Source organism: Serinus canaria, chromosome 14, assembly GCF_022539315.1.
Source record: "Serinus canaria isolate serCan28SL12 chromosome 14, serCan2020, whole genome shotgun sequence".
Lineage (NCBI taxonomy): Eukaryota > Metazoa > Chordata > Aves > Passeriformes > Fringillidae > Serinus > Serinus canaria.
The window spans coordinates 11,600,868-11,621,413 of record NC_066328.1 but is presented as its reverse complement, the minus strand read 5'-3'; the positions used below and the strand labels follow the sequence as shown (position 1 = coordinate 11,621,413).

General features: G+C 42.8%; 1 protein-coding gene across 1 annotated transcript in view; it reads left to right on the top strand.

The window, feature by feature from the left end:
* The window catches only part of MAD1L1 (mitotic arrest deficient 1 like 1), a 348,568-nt gene that overhangs the window by 185,360 nt on the left and 142,662 nt on the right, over positions 1–20,546 (top strand). Inside the window, exons 14-15 of the mRNA XM_030229927.2 lie at positions 509–597; positions 9,517–9,607. Coding sequence (XP_030085787.2) covers positions 509–597; positions 9,517–9,607 — 180 coding nt within the window. The remainder of the gene's footprint in view (positions 1–508; positions 598–9,516; positions 9,608–20,546) is intronic.

Here is a 20,546-nt window from a genome sequence, read left to right as displayed (position 1 = left end):
GAGCAGCTAGAGCTAGAAGTGTATATTGGAAAGTGCTGGAAATATTCCCCAGTCTTTTGGATTCAATGCATGTGTCTCAGAGCTGTTGTGGACAAGACAGTGTAATCCTGTGGTTCATTTCTTCTGGGGGAGGAATTGAGTGAGGTTGAACTATCAACACTGAACCTCAGGTCCCAGCAAGTTCATAATGCCACACAGAGTCTTCTGCATCCCATTATCCATGGGGGAAAATAGGGGAAATACCTGAAAGAGAAGCAGAAACTTTGCTAGTAACATTCAACTTTCTGTGCCTCATCTAATGTGGAGAGAATGTCAGGAAAGGCACAAGGAATTGCAAAGGGAAGGAGAGTTCTGTGAGGTTTTGACATTCAACATGAGAGGAGTTGTGCTTTGCATCTGTATTATGAGAAGTCTGACCTGTGCAGAACCTCATGGTTTCCTGCTCCCTTTGCTGTTTGTGTGTGCCCTTAGCAGTGCTGCAGGAACTAATGCCTTTTGTCTCCTGCAGCTGGAGGTGGAGATGAAGGTCCTGAAGTCTCAGCAGTGCACGGCTGAGCAGAGCACTGTCATCACCAAGGAGGAGGTGGACACACTCAGGTAGGCAAAGCAAGGGGAGGGCTGAGCAGATTCCACTCTTTTTGGTGGAACTAATGAGAAGGGAAATGCCTGGGGTAGTTCACTGCCTGCTATGGTTTTTGTCATCACCTGGTGGAGCAGCAGGCACAGGAGCTCACCGTGCTATAGTGCATGAATTTTATGTGTACAGACTGCCTGTGTGCATAGGCTGCCTGCTCTTCAGGCAATGGGGTGATGATCAAAACATATTTTCCTTGTATCCTGAAGTAGGTTGTTCTTTTTCTGAGCACAAGTTTTACTTTCTCACCAGTTTTTATGGACATGAGAACCCCATGAAGCATTAGCAGAAACACTCAGCCCATGATCTGTCCTGCATTTAGATACTTTATAAGCTTTGCTATCTTTTGGGAGGCTTCAGGCTCTTTTCTTCTGAGGTTTGTGGTCTTTTGCTGTCATTTAATTCATAAGCCTGGCTCCTGAATCACTGTTCCCCCTCTTGACTGATTTCCTGTGGAAATAGCCTTACTGTTTATTTGTTATTTTGACCAAATCTCGACTGTAAATACAGGATCTGTTGGCATGTGTGTGAAGAGGTTTAGAATCCAGCTTTTGTGCTGCTGATGCATGTGTAGCACTGGAGATAAAAGAGGGATGTTTCCCCTTGTGCATTGCTGGAGATGGCAGAGGGGTACCTGTTGTGATTCAGTGAAAGAGAAGTTACAAAACAGCATTTCAGCAGAGGATACATGAGAATTTACAAAAGCTACAGTGAAGCTAAACAACCTTTCCATGTATTTATTAAAGCCTTTATAGCTTCCATTGCAAAGCAGGTGACACAATAAATGCCGAGCACAAAAAAGTTCATCTGTTTCTGAATGTTTAATAAAGTTCCTTTTATTTAAGTTGGGCAAATCAGGTCCTCTCAAGTACTCCTCCTGAGTATTTTATTCTCAGCTGATGTAAGACTTTGGCTGGACTTTCACTTCTTAATTCTTTTATATTTTCAGCTCCATCACAATAAAGTGTGACTGCCTCACAGGACTGAAAGCAAGGTTTTGCAGCAAGCAGAATTTGCAGAAAACAGAAATTACTGGCCTGTATGTTATGGCTTTGCTCTCGTACTTTGCCTCTGGAGCTTGTTTTACAGCCTTGAAAGCCCAGTTCCATAGCAGGAGGGAGGTGCTTGAAAATAACACATGTTCAGCTAAGCCATTCCAATACATTTTAGGGTTGTACACCTAATCCTGGGCACTTGCTCCTGTAGTTCCCTCAAGGTGCTGTAATAGTTCTGGAGGCCCAAGGCATACATCTCCTTTTTTTTATTCTATCATATGTTTGAGTTCTGCTAAAGGAGAGAATGGTATGACTTCCCTTTTTCAGGGAGGTAAACCTGTCTTCATCAACTTTTGCCTTTTTTTTTTTTTTTTTAAACTCATTCAGGCTTTTCCTGTACTAAGGCACACTGGACCCTCTGAAACCTGAGGTTTATACTGCTGCAGGAGTATTCAGCACCTCCTTGGCTACATTAAACCTGTCACTCCTGATTAATAATGTGCCTGTGTATCAATAAAGCCAGCAGCCTGTCTGCTGTCTTCTGGGACCTGCAGGTTTGCAGAGTTTTTCTACAGTGCCTCCCCAGTCTCTCTCTCCCTTGTTGGTGTTGCTGCAGCACCCTTTCATCTGGGAGATGTTCAGGCTCTTTCTTTTCCCCTCCAAGACTCATAATTTGGTGTTTAGCTTCCCTGAACAGCATTTGCTGTCTATTACCTGAACAGCTTCAGGGACAGTGTGTGTAGGGGGAAGCAGCTGGACTGCCACTGCCACATAGTCCAGACCATGGCGTGGTGGGACAGGTTTGTGGCAGTGGGGATAGAGATGTCTGGCTCTGCCCTGAATGAAAATCTATTTCCTGGGCAGGGATGAGTGGAGCTCACAAAAACCTGCTTGTTATGGGATTGTGGTGTTTGATTCAGCTCAACAGTAGCCCTAAAGCTCCTCGTTTTCCCTCTTTGATTTTAAGGAATTTCTTTGATTACTAATCTCACTTCCTCCTCTCACAAAATGGTGTCAAACCTTTCAGACAAAGTATGTCCCAAATCCAGGCCAGTTCCCAGTGTAGTGGTTGGTGGTGCAGAGCTGTTTTCCAATGATTGGCCATCATCTGAAGGCTGTTTCACAGAGGCCAAGCTTCTGCAGTTGTTTCACATTGATATTTTAGTTTTTCATCTCTCTTGCTCCTGAAGCTGTGGGTGCAAAGCAGCCACAGTTCCACGTTCTAACTCCAGACTCTTTTTTTCTGTCATTTTATACCGATCCATTTTGGCTGATTTAAATACTTGTCCCAGGCCCTGATGCTGGTTATTTGATTACAGAGCTGTTCCACAAAGCTTGGATTTGTTTGATTTTGATCACCCTTTTCACTGCTCAGCTCTTACAGTAAATGCCTTGGTGCAAGGCATTTTCTTTCTGCAGAAGCTTTCTTTGCTGGAGCACTGTAAGCCAGTCCCTGTTCCTTTCTCCTTACTGCTTCAGACATCTCCTTGCACTCTCAGGCACTCCACATCTGAGTGGAGAGAAATCTCAGAATTGACTCCATAAAGATTTTTTTCTTATGTTTCTAGACTTAAGCAGTCAGTGAATATGGTTGGACTTTATTTTGCATTTTCTGTGCATTGTTCAAGAAACTGGGCCGAGTTCTTTCTTCACAGGAGAGGCTCCTTCTCAAAGGAACACAGAATAAATCTTTGAGCCCTTTGGAGCTCAGGAAGAATGTGCTGTGATTCACATCAGAGCACTCCTTGTGGCTCAGCTGGATGTGTCCTCTCCATACAACTGCAGTGAACTGGGTGGGTGTGATTAAAGAACAGAAGGGGTTTGGAGGAGAGCAGGGATCAGAATGGGAAGGGATTAGGTCTGCTGTGCTCATCCTCCTACTGTGACCCTCAACAGCACCAGTTCACTCAATTTTATGTAGCTGCTAAGGAGAACAACACAAACTCCACTGTCACTCCTTCCTTCTACACAGCACTGCCAGAAACTAATTCTGGGAGAAAACAGAAGGAAGAACACAAACTTCCAAACTGGAAAGTGGGGAGAGAAATGCCACAGCTTATAAAGGGAATTATTTCTGTTTCTGTAGTTTATTGTAGTCTTTGAAATCCTGTAACCTACAGGATGGCCTGTCAGCTCCTCTGGGCTGAGCCCAGCCTCCCCTGTCAGCTGCTGTCACAAAGGGATGTGAAAAATAGGAGGAACCACTGAAGCACCAAGAGGAGTGAGCAGAGCAGGAATGGACTGTTGAGACTCCAGGCATTTCCATATAGACCCCATGGTTAGGAGCTCACTTCTGAAAACAAAAGCAGGAGAGACATAAAGGAGGAAAAAAATCCATATTAATCCTTTGAATCTGTATTTACCTCCTGCAAGTGAAACGAGAGCTTTTAAGAAAAATACCTTTTGTCTCATTTTTCTTTAGTATGGAAAGTAAATTTTCAGCTGGAAACTTGAAAGACTTTATCAGTTTTTCCTCCTTCTCTTGAGAACAAAGTGCTATTTCGTCAGACCTTTTATAACTTTAAATGTGAAACTCTCTCCCAGCATCATCGTTTCTGGAGAGACAATAAAAGCAGTGCTAATGCTGTCATTTCTCACACCTTGTGCTGCTCCCTCTGAAATAATAATTGTTTATATTCTGCAGATCCTATGAAAAGAAACAGTGCTCAACCCATTGAGTTCCTGCACTGTAGGATACAGCATTTGGGCATTAGCACCTTTTAGAGGGAAGGTGATAACTGTGCAGAAACTGCTATTTCAGAATCTATAAATAAAAGGAATATATTTAAAAAGAACTTCACTTAAGACTTAAGTGGCAACAGCTGAAGGACCTTTTCAGCTGGAACAAATCTGAACTTTTTCTTTCTGCTGTCAAGCTGCAACCCCAGTAAATCCTAAATGTTTTCTGTGGATTTAGTGACTGGGTAGAGTTACAGTAATTCAAAAGAAATTCATGTCCTTGCCAATGCCCATTAGTCACACTTGCTGAAATTCTGTCTGCTCTGCTCCTAACACCATCTCAATGCCATCTGGATCCCTTAATAGCATCTTCCCAACACATACGTTTTCTGCTCCATTCAGTATTTTCCTGTTCTGCAGTAGCTTTTCCACATGGCCTTGTCCCCTTGGCAGATGGGACCTCTGTGAGACATGTCCTCATTGGTGATCTCCACAGGCAGCCACATAACACAGCTGAGAACATTAAAAACCAATCAAAAGGGTGATGGTGGGGGGAGTTTTCACTGGTTAATTCCACTGAAAAGCTCTGGACTCAGAGAGACTTTTGGAGTGGCTGGATGCTGATGAAAATCCAACAGATTTCCCCCTTTTTCCTTTCTGAGGTAGGAGCAGCCTTGTCTCACCATCTCAGGTTTTTAGACAGACTGAAAACACACAGTGGGATGTCTCCTGATTCTCACAAGTGTCATTTTAGGAGACCTGAAGCTGTAGGTGGGGTTTTTTTCCTCCTTCCCCCTTCTGATTTGAGATAATGAAACATGCAGTAATGGCAATATGAAGCTCAGTTTTTAAAAGAGGGAAAATCCATGAGGCTGAGAAAATGCAAATGAGTCTGTATTCTTGCACTAAATTTGATCTTGTGAAAGGTTGTGGAGGTGGCATCAATTTACCTTATGCCTGTGGAGCCTTCAACTCTTGGTTGAGCTGTCTGATACAGGAAAATCTTCTAGACAGGTGAAGAGATCTTTGCCAGAGATTAAATATTTTCATGTTTTCAAACCCCTCTATGGAGAAGTTCATGAATTCTCCAGAAATTAATTCAAATGGTTTCTTCCTGTATCAAAACTTGACAATGGTGTTGGTATTTCAGAAAGTAAGTGATGTTTCTTTCTTCCTTGTGGCACAGGGCTGTTTTTAGAATAGACACCAGTTTTTAAGGCCAGGTTGGATGAGGCTTGGAGGAATCTGGTTTAGTGGAAAGTGTCTCTGCCCATGGTGGTGTGGCTGGAACTGAATAATCTTTAAGGTCCCTTTTAACTCAGACCATTTTGGGCCAAAAATTGAGCTGGTAGAGGATTGTGCTGTACCCAGGTGTTTCTGTACCTTGCTTTTCATGGTGCTCACACGGATTTGTCTTGGGTTGTTCTCCCTACCTGCAGGTAACTCCAGTATGTAACAAGTGGAGGATTGCAATAGTGACATAATAGCATCACCTCTCTTGTGCAGGTGTTCCTGGAGAGAAAAGGCACAAGGAGAGTGCCCCAAGGTTGCCTTTGTGGCTGCTGGTGCATCCCAAAGCAATGCACAACCATCCTTGTACGTGAACTTCATGAAAAAAATACATAAATGAAAAAAACCCAAGTGCCAAGCCAGTAAATATTTTTCAATATTTGACTTCCATATTTTAATCACCAGCTGCAAATGCTTTGCTGTGTTTATATATAGATAGGATTTCCCTTGCTTCTCTCTCTTTGCCATTGGGAAGTGTTTCCCAGGGGGCTGGGAAGCAAAGCTGGAATAGCACAAACTGTTTGCTAATGGCTCTGAATGCTTTCCCACTGGAGATCCAGGACACTTAACAGTGTTAAAAATAAGATAGGAGAGGGATAAATGGTGGAAGCACTAGACAGTCCCAAAATCCTCTTGGCACAAAGGTTACAGCAATGTTCTTTTGTTCTTCAGTGCACAGGAAGCAGCAGGTTTTGTCTCTGAAAGAGAGCCAGGGAGTGCCCCTGGTTCAGTGGGCTGACCTTGCCCAGAGCATGGCAGAAGCCCTACAACCCTAGATTCTGCTAGGAAAGGAGGGTGCCCCCAAAGCTGGGACACTGGGAAGCAGCAGACACCTGGGGGTGAGCCCAAGGCCATGCTCAGGGGGGAGAGACTGTGACCCCCAGCTCAGGAGTGCTCCTGAGCCTGTTCCACGTGGTTCTGGAGAAGAGAAGGTTCCAGGATGATCCTGTTGTGACCTTTCAGTACCTTGAGGGGCTACAAGAGAGTTCAAGAGGGACTTTTGACCATGGCATGCACAAGGGGAAATGGCTTAAAACTGACACAGGCCAGGGCTAGAGGGGAAATTGGGAGAAAACCTTTCCTATGAAGGTGGGGAGAGGGGTTGCCCAGAGAGGCTGAAGTTGCCCATCCCTGGAAGTGTCCAAGGTTGGATGGGGCTTGGAGCAATCTGGGATAGGGGAAGGTGTCCCTGCCATGGCAGAGTGGAGAACTAAATGATTTTTACAGTCCCTTCCACCACAAACCATTTCAGGATTCTGTGATATCTGCTGCCTGACTGGGAGTGCCCCAGGCTTTAAATCACTGTGTGCTCAGCAGCCAGGCACAAAGGGCACAAACAGATTATTGAATCCTAAAATTGCAGGTGAAATAGCACAAAAATGTAGTGGCTTGAATCTACCCTCATTACAGCTATGTCTCAGGTCTTTGGGAAGTGTTTTCTGGCTGCTGCTGTGAGTGATTTTCAAAGGGCAACTGAGAGGCCTGATCTTAAACCTCCCCACAGAGACAAGTTCTGCAGGCAGATAACAGCACAGATTATTGGTGAGGCTGGATGGGGAGAAATTTGTTCCCAATTAGAATTCAGCATGTCAAGGATGGAGAAAGTACTGATGAGAGTCCTGTGTCTGGCTCTGACCTTTCAGGAGCTGTTGCACTGTTGTTCCTCAGAGAAGAGTGTTGCTCTCCTCGTGGCCTGTTCTGCAATCCATTTAGAAATGCATCGTTAAAAGCATTAATTTCACTTTGAATTTCCATTTTTCCTGACCTTTTCAGTCTCCTGCTGCAGCATCCTCCTTCCCCACTAGCTTGGTGTCTCTTCTGAAAGTTATTGATGGTATTTTTTAATGGCCTGGACAGTGCTAAAGCTCTTCCTCGGCATTTTAGAGGCTTCCAAGAGCAGAAAAAAATGAGACTTTATAATATTTGAAAATTGCCAGCAGGGGTCAGGCTTACAAATAATTTAGGCAATCCAAGCTGCATATTTATAAAGGAGACATTTCTGTGCTGAACATGATGTAGATCAACCTGCTTCTATGGAAAAGTTTGGAACTGTTGCCAGATGAATAGGAGAGATTACTTCTTCCTTGTACCTGAAATTGCTGTTGCATAATTTTGGGATATTGTCAGATGGTTACATACTTTATTATATGGTGCAAGGATTTTCAGCTTAATTTAGATAATTTAAAAGTATTAAGCAAGATAATTATTTTTTAAGAATATTCTGAGAAAAGGTTCCTGAGAAAACTGAATCCAAAGATTAGTGTTATTCTGTATTAGTTACACAATTAATCCTAAGAAGTTAACATGTGAAAGGGGAGGGTCTTGAAGGAGCATCAGGATTTTGTTCTCTCTACTTAAATGCAAGCAAAAATTTTGTATCTAATCTTTTATACATTTATCTCCTGCCTAACAAGTTTGATAGAGTTCTCTGAAGGATTCACCAATCCCTTATCTAAGGCTGGTATGGTTTATCTAATGTATTTGACCTTTCAAAAAGCTTTGAGCCAAAGGTCATAAAGAAACTTTGATGGAATAAAAAGGGAGATTCTTTGTTGGATTGATAAGAATATGTAAACCCTGGAGGTCTGGCTGTCCCAGTGTAGTGTCTGTGGGGGTGGCCAGTGGTGGGTGCCCATGTGAGCAGGACAGAGCATCTGGGTACCTTGCCAGGAGGCTCTCCTGGATTCCCTGTGCCTTGTCTCCAAGATTTCCTGAGCCACAGATAATACAAGATATTTTTTACTATGTAAAACTTCATGGATTTTTCTCCAGTTAATTTGCTTATGTAATACAAAGTTAAAATATGGAAAATTAAAGAATAAATGTTCTCACAATGCTGAGGGTTTTCTACTGGGTCCTAGAATGGTTTTGATTGGGAATTGGGAACTTTTCCAACACAGAAAAGGGGTTTGTGAGTAGTGAGGTGGCAGAGTTTGAGATAATATGAAATTATTCAGCTTCTTCAGAATTTCAGAAGAAATCTTAGGATGCTGCTGGAGATGGGAGATGAAGTTGCATGTCAGTAATTGCCAAACCCATACACATAAGAAAAAACACACTTACTTTTACTCCCACAACAGAGAGCTCTAAATGAGCTGTTGTCATTCAAGAAAGAGATCTGACATTATTGTGAACAGCTTTCTGAAAATATCAGGTGTGCTCTATAGTTAAAAATACAAACAGAATACTAGAAGCTCTTGCAAAGGAAGTTGAGAATAAAGCAGAAATCCTCATGATACCACTGAATATGTCTGAGTGCTGTTTGTAGTTCCAGCTTATTTCATGTCAAAAAGTCTATATAAAACTTGAAGGAACAAGGAAGAACAATAAAGCTATTGAAAATCCTTGGTGTGAAGGAAGACTAAACTGAGATTCTTCAGGAAAAGATAGAGGAGGCTGTACTGTGGTGTGAACAGGGGAGTGTGGTACAATTATTCACGACTTTTCATAGCAGAACTAACGGGCACTCAGTGAAATAATCACATGTGAAGTATAAAACAAACTGAACTAATTTTTCATACAGCACATAATTAAATTGTGGAACTTACTGCCAAGGAGTATTGTGAAGGCCAAAAGTATAAATCAGATCAAAAAGAGATTTGATGTCTCATGGAGGTTTTAGCTGCTGGTGGTTATTAAACACGATGGTCTAGACTCAGTCTGTGGTTCAGAAGGTATCCAAGCTGAACTTGCTTTATATTCAAATAGAATATTTTTAATATACTTTTACAAATTACAGTCTCATCATATAAACATGTCACTTTTAACCATATGTTTTAGCTGCCTCTGTAGTGCAGTTCTGTGGTACTGAATGCAGGAACAATCTGATTCTGTTTCTGGTTTCATGCTTTACTTGATTATTTGTGGTGGGACTGTGCAGGGACACCCAAAGTCTATTAATTTTCCCTTCTTCTCCAGGTTGAAAATTGAGGAGCTGGAGGCTGAGCGCAGCAAGCTGGCAGAGGAGAACAGATCTCTGGGAATGCAGCTGGAGAAGCTCACCCTGCAGGTACGAGTGTGGAGGTCCAGAGCCTGGCATGGTCCATGAGTGCTCCCATCATGGAGCTTTCCTCCCCTCCATCTGGCCAAGGCACCTTTGGGCAGCCTGTGCTGACTGCACTGCCACACCTGTGCACACAGATTTAGTTGTCCTGTTGGATGACTCTCTCTAGGACTTCTCTTCTTGGAGCCTTAAAAATTGGTCCATGTTAAGTAGCTCCACCAATAGAAGTTGTCTGTCCCCAAAATTCATTCATGACAAAGTGGGAGCATAGACAGGACTGAACAGCATGGAGTGGATGGGAAATTTGGAATTTTCTTTGTGTTGAAGTCTCCTCTTTGCTGGTGTCAGTGATGAAAGCAGAGACCACCTCAGCAGGCAGGAGTTTTCCAAGTCAGGAACCCTCAGTGCTGTTGAGGGGATGAGCTGGCAGCATCCACAGATGTGGAGTCAGGAGGATGGGAGCTGTGTTCCTTTTGCTGTGCTACTCTGTGTGTTTTACCTTTTCCTGGTGCTGTCCTCTAGGGCAGAATGTGTTCAGCTTTTCACTTGGGATAGATCTGTGAAATCTCACACAAGGGCACCTGCAGCAGAGAAGCAGACTGGCTGCTCAGCTTGTTGTCACCTTAGGAACAGCTTTCCTGTGCAGAGGAAGGGCAGGGGAGTTGCTTCAAGCTTTTATGGTGTTTTCTGTTTGAAAGATGCTGGTGCAAACAAGAACCTGACCCTGTTGGTTCAATCAAAGCCCACCCACCCTTCTTGAAGAAGAGTGTTATCTCTTCCTTCTTTTCTCTCTGATGTGCTGAACAATTTGTCATTGTAGCATTCTATTAATTTTTCGTTCTTTTTATCTATATTTCCCCCCCCTTTTTTTTTTTTTTTTTTTTGCAAATTGCTTCATGGTAGAAAACCTGCACGAAACCTTTTTTGAAATTACCCAGATTTCAGCCAGACCATTGATTTTATCTTGACACCTATTAGACGTGAATCAAAATTTCTTTTTTTCTTATAAGCCATTCCTGGAGACAGGGGAAGTGACAGCTTTGATAAAGCAGGGAGCTAAGAGCTGCTGAGCATCTCTGCTGAGCCATGTTTAGTGTGAAACCTGTCACCCTGCTCTCCTTTAATTGGTTTCAGTCATCAGAAGGAGATGAAAGCTTTGGGCTGGTGTTTGGATGCTTAGGTCTCCAACAAACACACAAGCAGCTTTGGTTCCAGACCAGATTACAGCTCAGGTCATGGTTAATCTGCCTACATGGTCTTAGAGTAGTTGCTGGCTTTCCAAGAAGGCCTGACCAGAGGAATTTCCTATTTTAGTTGTGGTATCTTGAAATATCACAAAAATCTGCTTTGTTCATACAAAGATGAAGCAAGTGATTTGAGATGCCAAGTCTTGAACAGCATGTCTAGGAAAAAGAAATTTTTGAGTTAGTGAGCAGAATTCAGGTAATGATGCTCTTCCATCTCCCTTGCCATGGCTGAGGACTTGGCTTTAACTCCTTATTTAACAGGAGGTAGCTCCCACTGTCTCTAAAGTCTCACTTTACTTTTGTCTTAGAGAACTTGATGCCTAAAGTAGTTTCTTCAAATGAGAGGGAGTAGAGAGGAAAGCACAAGTACAGGAATATGTCAGCTGAATGCTAAAGTGTCAGTATTGATCAGTGTGTGCCCACCTGAATGGCCAAAAACTCCTCAGAGGGAAAAACATCAACCTTCCCAATTTTTATTCACCCTGTAAATCTTGACAGGCCAAGCTTAAAATTACTCTTTTTATAAAGAAGGTTTGTTAGAGTGAGAACCCACAAAGTTAAGGATAAGCTTAGAAATTCACCTCTTCTATCAGTGCTGAGCAAATATGCTGAAAATGTCATTATACACTCAGATAAGGTCACTGAAGTGTTGCTAGTTTGACATGTTATTTATTCCCATCTCTGAAAGAAATCATTGGGAAATGATGGGTTAAAACAAAGTCTGTATCATGAAGGGAAAAAAGCAAGACAAACTACATGCAGAAGTCACAGGGAAGTTTTACTGAACAGGAAGATGACTAAAACTACAAAAATGGGAGAAGCATGGCTTCAAATCAAATAAAGATGTAAGAGAAGGAGCTGACATTAAACCAGGTAGAATGAGGGTGATTTCTGACAAATCCTTATCTGCAGTTCTTTCTTGTAAAATAAAACCTCTGACTCCTGGAATTTTATCTACTAAAGGAAAGATGTGTAGAAGGGACATATTAAAGTTGGGAATTTTGAAGAGACAGGTTGTAGAATTAAGGCTTTGAGTGCTTTACACTGAACTGAATCTGTTGAGTTCACAAAGTTGTGTTTGCTGCATGAAATCTAGGGAGATACAGCTAGTAATTCATAATTAAAAATGTCAGTTTGAATGTTTTGAGGTGTGGAGTTTCAAAAATGTTTGTCTCCAAATCACAGAATCATTTAGGCTGAAAAAGACCTCAGATCATTGAATCCAACCTATATCCCAACATCACCAGACCATATCAACCAGACCATGGCACTGAGCCATGTCCAGGCTTTCCTTAAACACCTCCAGGAATGGCAAATCCACCACTTCCCTGGGCAGCCCATTCCAATGTCTGATCTCCATTTCTGTGAAGAACTTCCTCCTCTCACATCCTCTTGCATCTGAATATTGGCACAGGAATTTTGCTGATTTCTGCACAAAAGCCCACTTTGTGAGCAAGGGCACCTGATGGACTGGGCAGAGGGCAAAGGAGCACCTGGAAAGGTGCTTTTGGTGTGTGACTCAGACTCCTTGAGCTCAGTATTAGCAAATTAACTAAGGTGCTGATAACTCTCCTCTCCACAGCCATATAACATCTGACATCTTTTTGTATCCTGTGCTTGTGTGGGGACAGCTTGAATTATGCCTGAAGGTGTTTTCCACCTCCACACACCCTGTCTTCCAAAACCCCTTGCCTCTTGACACCTAGCTGCAGGCTGCATTGATTTTCCTTCACTGGTATAAAGACTTTAGCATGGATATCACTCACTGGCCAGGTCTTTACTGCTAATGAAAACCTCAGATTACAAAAACACAGGAGATGTGGAGCTGTAGAGAATTGACACCCGGTTGAGACTGCCTCCCTGGTGCCCAGGATATTATCTTAAGGAAAACATTTGAAACCCTGGCTCAGAAGAGGGATTCAAATAATATGAAAAGAGAGGGTTTAAACACACAATTTTATCTCATCTCCTCTACCCTTCCTTTTGATGAAGCAAAAAAACATTTCCAGGAAACCTGAGCTGCTACTACTTGGCCCGTGGTGGGCAGGCTGAGATTTCAGAGAAAGGCTTGGTTTTGTTTGCTATCTGAAATGATCTGGACCATCTTCCAGAGGTGCTGGTGGAAAAGTGCAGCTTGATGCCAGGAACAAAAGAGACTGATCAAATCAGTGCTTTTTGGATAAAGTGGGAGGAAGGAGTTGTGAGGAGTGTTCAATTAGCATTTCTTACTGCTAGGAGCCCTGTGTTTACAGGCAACCAAGCGGATGTGAAGTGTTCCTTATGCAAATACTACTCTCCTGCTTTTCCTGCTCTCCTCTACTCTTCCAGCTGAAGAAGAGATTCTTCAAGGTTGGCTGCTTCAAGGAAGATTGATTAAAATCAGCTGCAGTTTGACTTAATTGGATCCATATGCTTGGAGAGGGAGCAGGACTAGTTAAAGTCCTCGTAATTAGTTCACAGCTGGTTGGTGTGAAAAATGAAACTCCAGTTAGAGTTCAGATAAGTGGATCTGTATGGAAAAAAGGCAAGTAGATGGGTGGGTTTTTTTACACTGAGGTGTGTTTGGGCTTGAAAATCACCTCTAGTCCCATAGCCAAGCTGGCAGTTTAATCCCTTTGAGCATGTGCATGTGTATTTATGAGGCTAAATGGAAAGAGTCTGTATTTTCTGGCTTGTTTCTGAGTAAAAAGAATCACCTGTGCATGGTGCCAGTCAAGAAAACCTAATAGAAAACTGGGAGAGGATCTCAGGAGTAGACAAAACCCAACAAGGGCAGTTTGTCTGTGGGAAAGGGTAATGATTTGGCACAACCTCTGGACTGTCCAGCTTTGGCTGCCATGTCCCTGCTCACAGTAGTAACTGGTTGTGTTTCGACCCTCTGTGAGTCAGCAATTAGACAACACTACTCTCAAAAATGTAGTTTTATTCATACATATTGAAATTATTGATTTTTGCCTATTATGTCAAAGCTCCAAAAGAGCTGACTGACTACGTAGTGTGGGGACAGTCATCAGAAAGCTTACCCCAGACAGAAGCTGGAATTTATGTTAAACTTTGCTGTTAGACTGGAAGGGACTGCATTGCCTATTCTGGTGTCCTTGAGGGAAGTGCCTGCTGGGTTTAGCTCTCCAGGAGTGAGATGCCCATGAATGATAGAAGTGCTGGACACTCAGAGCATTCATGTGTTTCTCTTTCCCCTTATCTCTGCAACCCTTGTGCTTGGGCTGGCCTCCTCCTTCTTCTAGTGCTGTATTTTGAGGGAATAACAAAACATCTGGGAGCTGTACCCCAGGGGAAGGTGGACAGAGAATGTTTCTCCTCTTTAAGCATTAATGACTCATTTTATAGTTAGGGCTTTGGCAGCCCAGCAGTGACTAGCTTGGAGTTAAGAGCCCAAGGGAAAGCTGAGGTCATTTAACAGTCTAACTGTTCATTTTGTGACCAGTAAAGAATGATGAATGAATCATTTACACTGTTATAAAACTTAAAAGGACATAGTCAACCTTTCAAGGTTCTCTAATTGGCCTCCCAAATGCTCACATTCTTCCTGGATTATCTCCATGCCTTCCCTTTTCACAAACTTCCTGTCCTTTTTCCTTCATCTGTGTATGCTGAGGTCTGGTTAGCCTCTCTGGCACAGCTGGTCCCTGTTTAAAACCTCACCTATCTAAGTTCAGCCTTTTTTTTTTCTTTTTTTTTTCTAGAAAGCTTCTTTAGCTGGTTCTGGGCAACTCACTTGGCATCTCTTCAGTCAGGTACTGCTTTTGGCAAGGTGTAGGAACAAAATTGCATGTACTCCAGAGGGACTTAATTATGAGATAGAATAACTGAGAGCATACAGCAGGAGATCTGTAAAGAGAAGATGAAGAGAGGTCCAGGACTGCAGAAGGTTGGATCATAATGTGCTGCCCCACTCATCCAGTGCATCGAGTTCATGGGAGCATGTGGGAGTGGATGGGGAACAGAGTGATTTGTGATCCATTCCACAGACTCCTGGATTTAAACAGCAATAAGCTCATCTTTTACAGGCAAAGCTTATCATCTATATTTCACAGGCAGCAGCAGGTCTGCACTGACCTAAGGAAGTGGATCTGCTCAAGTGTATATAGGCAGAGAGCACTCTGGGGATCACTCCACAGTTTTGCTCAAAACAGCAATGAAAAACGTGATAAACAGACATCATGGGTATTAATTTATGACAGCTCAGAGATGTGTAATGCTTGCATAAAACAGGGGAGAATATTCACACAGGAAGCTGGCTTTGATTGAAGAAGGGGCCAATGAGTCTGGTTCTGAGGATGCCAACAGCACTGGAGATAGGGTGGCACAGGCAGAATGTGCCAGGGGCAGAGGAGCACTGTGGAGTCACCCAGCATGTCCTGGTGGTTGCTCTGTGCAACACATGTGCTGTTACACCACCTTCACCCCAATTATCTCTTAAGGTGGGCAGGAGAAGCTAAGTCTGAGCTGCTCTGCTGGTGGGTGTCCCTGGTGTTCACAGGGAGCTGCTGAGGGGATGTGCTGAAGTGACACCCAAATGAATGGAAGGGAAAAGAGCTTCCCCTGTAATGCACCCATAAATTGTGCTGAAAGGATTATACGTGTTATTTGGGGAAAAACATTGTGTATCTCATGGCACGTGGATTAGGTACTGCAGGAAATCCTAGAACTGGTGTAAAATGGAAGGAGTGTAGAACCTGCTGTGATCCAGCCCCTGGGGATTACATGGCACTGAATTAGCTGGGGCTATGCAAATATTTGTACATGTTAATTCTGAATACATTGCTGTTCTTAGAATTAACAGAAATTAGAAACATTCCACAGGAGCAGAGAGGAGAAGCATAAACATGTCATTTACTTGTAGGTTTGTCATTAGGTGGTTCAAGGAGAAGCTGTTTGATGCCCTTGGTGGCCCTGATAAATGTGATGTGCAGAGTGGATGTCAAACGAAACAAGGACAGGCACAGAACAGACTTGCTAATGTTTGTTAACATCAGGGACCACGAGTGCACAGGTTCACATTTGTGCAGAAAAATTTTACCAACATGCCCTTTAAAAAAATTTTTTTAAAGGAATTCACTCATTGAATATTAAACATCTGAAGCTCTTTAAATTCTACTGCCAGAGCTGCCCCACTGTATTGTTTATTTCATGCAGCACCTTTCTCAAAGTTCTGCAGAAACTGATTAACATTTGCATAATACATTTAACACGAAAATCCAGAATAAATTCATTAATGTTCTCCTGCCACTACCCTTGAAAATATCAGCAGCTGTGTGGCATCACAAAGCTCATTAGATGAGCAGAGGGGGAGGAAGGGTGAGAGCTGGATTTCCTGAACAGCTCTGAAAAAGGAAAGGTCAGTGCACTGAGTGTCAGCACCTGAGCAGCAGCTTGGGGAGCTCAGAGCAGGCAGGGAGAGCTGGGCCATGGGAAATGTCCTGCAGGAAAAGGTCGCTGTACCACTACACAGGAAGCATGAACTTTTAGGAGGTGCCATCCATGCTGGAGTAGAAAAATGTGAGCACAAAATGCAGATGAGGATGCTGCTACACTAAGGAGGAGGCTGCTCCTACAGCACGTGTTCTGCAGGGGCAAGCAGCTGGAAATTGTTCTAGTCCTTCTGTGGTATAAGAAAGATGGCTTGGAACAAACCTTGGTTTTCTGAACAGGTGTTGCAGAATAAATGGTGATGTTTTAAAAGTTGTGCAAGGCTTGGTTGCATGGCACCAGAGCACTAAATCTGGGGTGAGTGCACTGCCCTCATGGGAGTGAGGGGACTGAGACACCATTGGTACTCTGTATGGTAAAAAGAGCAGCAGTATACAAAAATTAGTCATTTCAGCTACAACTGCACATTCAAACTCTCAGTTGTGTATTTCAATTCCCACCCAAAAACTTGCAGTGTGTGCCAGTCAAGCAGTAGTAAGTAGCCACTCCAGAAGGCTTCTGTGTGTTTCACTGATCCCCAGAAACAACCATTTTAAAATGAGGCTTCACTTTTAAACTCCTCTAATCTTACTTCTCTCACAAAGAAAAAGCTAAGTTTCAGGAAGCAATAAGAGTGACTGTCCCTTTATAGTTTTCTTGTTTTTGTCTGTAGTCATTCAGTGGCACAAATTAGTTTTCAATTGTTCTTTCTTCATTTTCTATTATTTTTCTGCTGCTTTGAATTCTGCTTCCATGTCACAGAGACAAAACAAAAATGTCATTTAGACCTGTGTAAGGCAAATAACACTTCACAAGGTTTGTTTACTGAAGCTTTGTGCTTTCTTTCAGAGTTTTATGAGTACCATGTCCATGAGTTGCAGCTCTCTCCATGTTAGGCTTTGAGCTTTTCATTACTCATTGCTATTTCAGGATTTGGTTGATGACCCAATTATTTCTGAGTTTTTGATTAAAACAAAGTAATAGGTCACAGTTTCATGCTGCCCTTGTCTTTGACATTTCTGGTCTGGCTTTGTAAAGTCCAAGTTTTCAGTAATATTCTTCAGTTTTATTCTTTTGATACTCTGGTTATGGTGCCATATTTTTCTCTACTTCTTGGGACATGTAAAACTGGACACCATCTCTAGGAGACAGAAGGCCAGGATGTGTCACCCAGATTAGGCAAAAGAAATAAATCGGAATTTAATAATGTTTTCTCTGAGTGTGTGATGAGGGAAAGAGAAAAAATCTGCCTGTTTCATGTCACTGTGAAGAGTGGGCAGTGTTTGTAATGATGTTAAAATACACATGAGGAAATGGGGAGATGCTCTGAGCTGAGGCACTGGTGGGGGTGGCAGTGTGCATCAGAGGAAAACATTTTTTGTGTGACCTCTCTCAGGGGGATTCAAGCATGTGAGATGTTGGTATGTTATCTTACACATCCAGAACTCTTCCCTTTGATCTGCCTGACCTACCACCCCTGTGACACTTGGAGGCAGAGATTTATATTATAGAAATGGGTTTTCTCTGAAGAATTTCTTCAAGTAGCAGGAAGGAAACTTGACATGCCTCTGTCACTGGGATGTGTGGCATTGCCATTCACCTGGCAGTGCAGGCTCGTGCTGTGCCTGGGAGTAAATGGGGAGAAGTAACAACGCAATAACAGAGCATTTCTGTCAGCACACTCTGAACACAGATCATGATCCAGGCCCTTCCAAGCCCAATTTTAGCTCAATTTCCATTTACTGGTGTTTGATAAGACTTTAAAGAGACATGGACCCAGACAAGTCGGAAAAAAGTAATTGTTCTTGACAGCTTTCCTAGCTAGATTTGAAAGACAGGTAACAGCAGAATGGAAGATGATGCCTAATTTAGGTAGAAAGGCTGTTCTGTTTAAATGAGGATGGACAGTTGGAGTGGCAGGGTAAGTGAAGTGCTGTGGGAAGAGCATTCCCTTCATATCTTCTTTAAAAAATGAGCATTGTCCCATGATGGGGTTCTGTGTGTTCAGGAGGGTGTCTGGAAAGCCCAGCTGTGTTCCATGCTGCTGGGAGGGCTCCCAGGTGATCCATCACAGCCGTGCTCACCCAAGCATGGGGCTCAGCCCCATCAGGAACTCTGCTGCTTCCTCTGATCAACATTTAAACCCCACATTTCCTAAATGATGCAGCAGCTCTGTGCCTGTTCTTTGCATTTTTGGCAGGACATTTAAAATGAAATAAAAATTCCCTGCAAGCTGTTGTGCATGTTGGACATGACAGAAGATGTTCAGTTGAGATTGTGACCTTTCAGAACAAAGACTCTGCTTTTGAAAAGGGGGTTCATTGTGCTTCTGGCTCTAGTAAGATGAAAAACTTGAAAAACCAGTAACATGAAGGCTGTGCAGCAAGGATCAACTCTCCAGAGTTCCTCTTGTATATTTTTGGTTGTCTTCCAGTGGATGCATTCTTTCTCTCTGTGCAGTGCTACTACCACAGTTCCAATCAGTAGTAATTACAGAAATTTTCTCATTTTTATGAGTAGAGGGATGTGAAAAGCTGTTGACAGCAGTCTGCAAGGGAGCTCAGCTGTGGAGCTGCTTTCCCTCTAGATCCATCACAGCCAGAGCTGGTGACCTTAAGGTGATTTCCCAAGGAGTCAGGGCTTGCTCAGAGGTCAGTCCTTGCTCAGTGTGCAAGGAAAAGTGTGATTAGATATGAGTGAGCTGTTATGATTAATATTAACATGGTGGAGCTGCCTGAACATTTAAATGCAACACTGGGGAATTTAATATTTTATATATGTGTGTGTATATATATATATATATATATATTTGCAAATGATTATTAGAATGCATGTCAATGTATTTAAATGTAGACATGACTTGATATAGGTGGGTGTAAAATAGGACTATCACCTACACTGGCTCAACAGAATCCAGCTGGAGTGTGGTCAGAGGAATGGCAAAAGTGGCCAAACAAGGAGGGAAATGCCTGCTCAGGAGGGAGAACAGACAGTGAGTGTGGGCTGGGGCTTCTTCCTTGGATATGCTACAAGCAGCATGTCAGACTGTGCCATCAGGCTCACAGAAGCTGAAATGAAGGAGGGGAGAGTATTGGAGACGTTCCATCTTCAGGGGATGGGGGGAAGGAATTGTGATTGTATGACATGAAATGGTTTCCCCAGGGCTGCCAAGGGGCTGTGCCATGGTGGCACATAGTCAGTAACTTCTATAGCAAACAGTTTGAGGATTGAATGTCAGTGTCTTTTGACTTTCCTGCTTTCTCAAGGTCTCTGACATCTTCTGAGTGTGATGCTTCTGTTTGACACTGCTTAGAAGACAGATCTGTGTCTGTATCTGGAGATTTTTGTGTGGTCCATTCTCTCAAGCATCCTAGAGGAAAAAAAAAAAAACACTGGACATGCTGCAAACAGACCTGTAGGTCAATTTACCAAGTTTATTCCTCCTAAGCCTACCCTCTCATCCTTCCCATTTTAGCTCCTTGGCTGTTTCGTTCAACTTAATGCTCTTTACTGATGTTTTCTGCTTCCAGGGGATCAAAAAGGTAGTCTGAGTCCTTTAGATATGTGTGAAAGTTAGACATGATGCCCTTCTACCAGTTTACTCAATGATAACTTGAAAACTTGTGTCTGGGCAAGGCTGCTTCTGAAGTATTTATTTCTTCAGGCAGGCAGCTCAGGATAGTGTTGAATTTGCTGGTTGGAGCAGTTAATGCAAAGCTGTTCAAAATCCAATAGATTGCCCCATAGCCATTCCTCTTATTGTTTCAGTTTATCCACAAATCTCTCTTACTCTTGTAAAATTGAAATGAAGATGAGACGACTGTCCCCATCTGAAAAGATGTCAGTGCTGCTTGAAGTCTCCTTGCACTGGCAGAAAAAACAATTGAGCTTTGAGCTTGAACTGAGAGACAGATAAGATCACCAGGAGATTTCCACAGCAAATGCAGAATATAGTCTTCTCTAATGGATTCTTAGTGCTGTCTGGCAAATAATTGAATTGCTCGGGTTTGAAGGGAGAGGGGACTGGGTTGGGGTTTTTTGATGTTTGGTGGGTTTTTTTAAAGCTCCCAAATTTTGTGAAGATAGGGAGAAACTGTGGTTTCTCTGCATGACACAGGATCTCTGTCAGACATGGAGGAGCTAATTAAAATGTCACAATATGTACATGAGGGTGATGAGGCAGAAAAGACCGATCACTTCCTTGGTTCTAGGAATTTGTCTGTGTCCCTGCTTCTATCCACTCACTGGGAAATCCACAAGTAATTCAT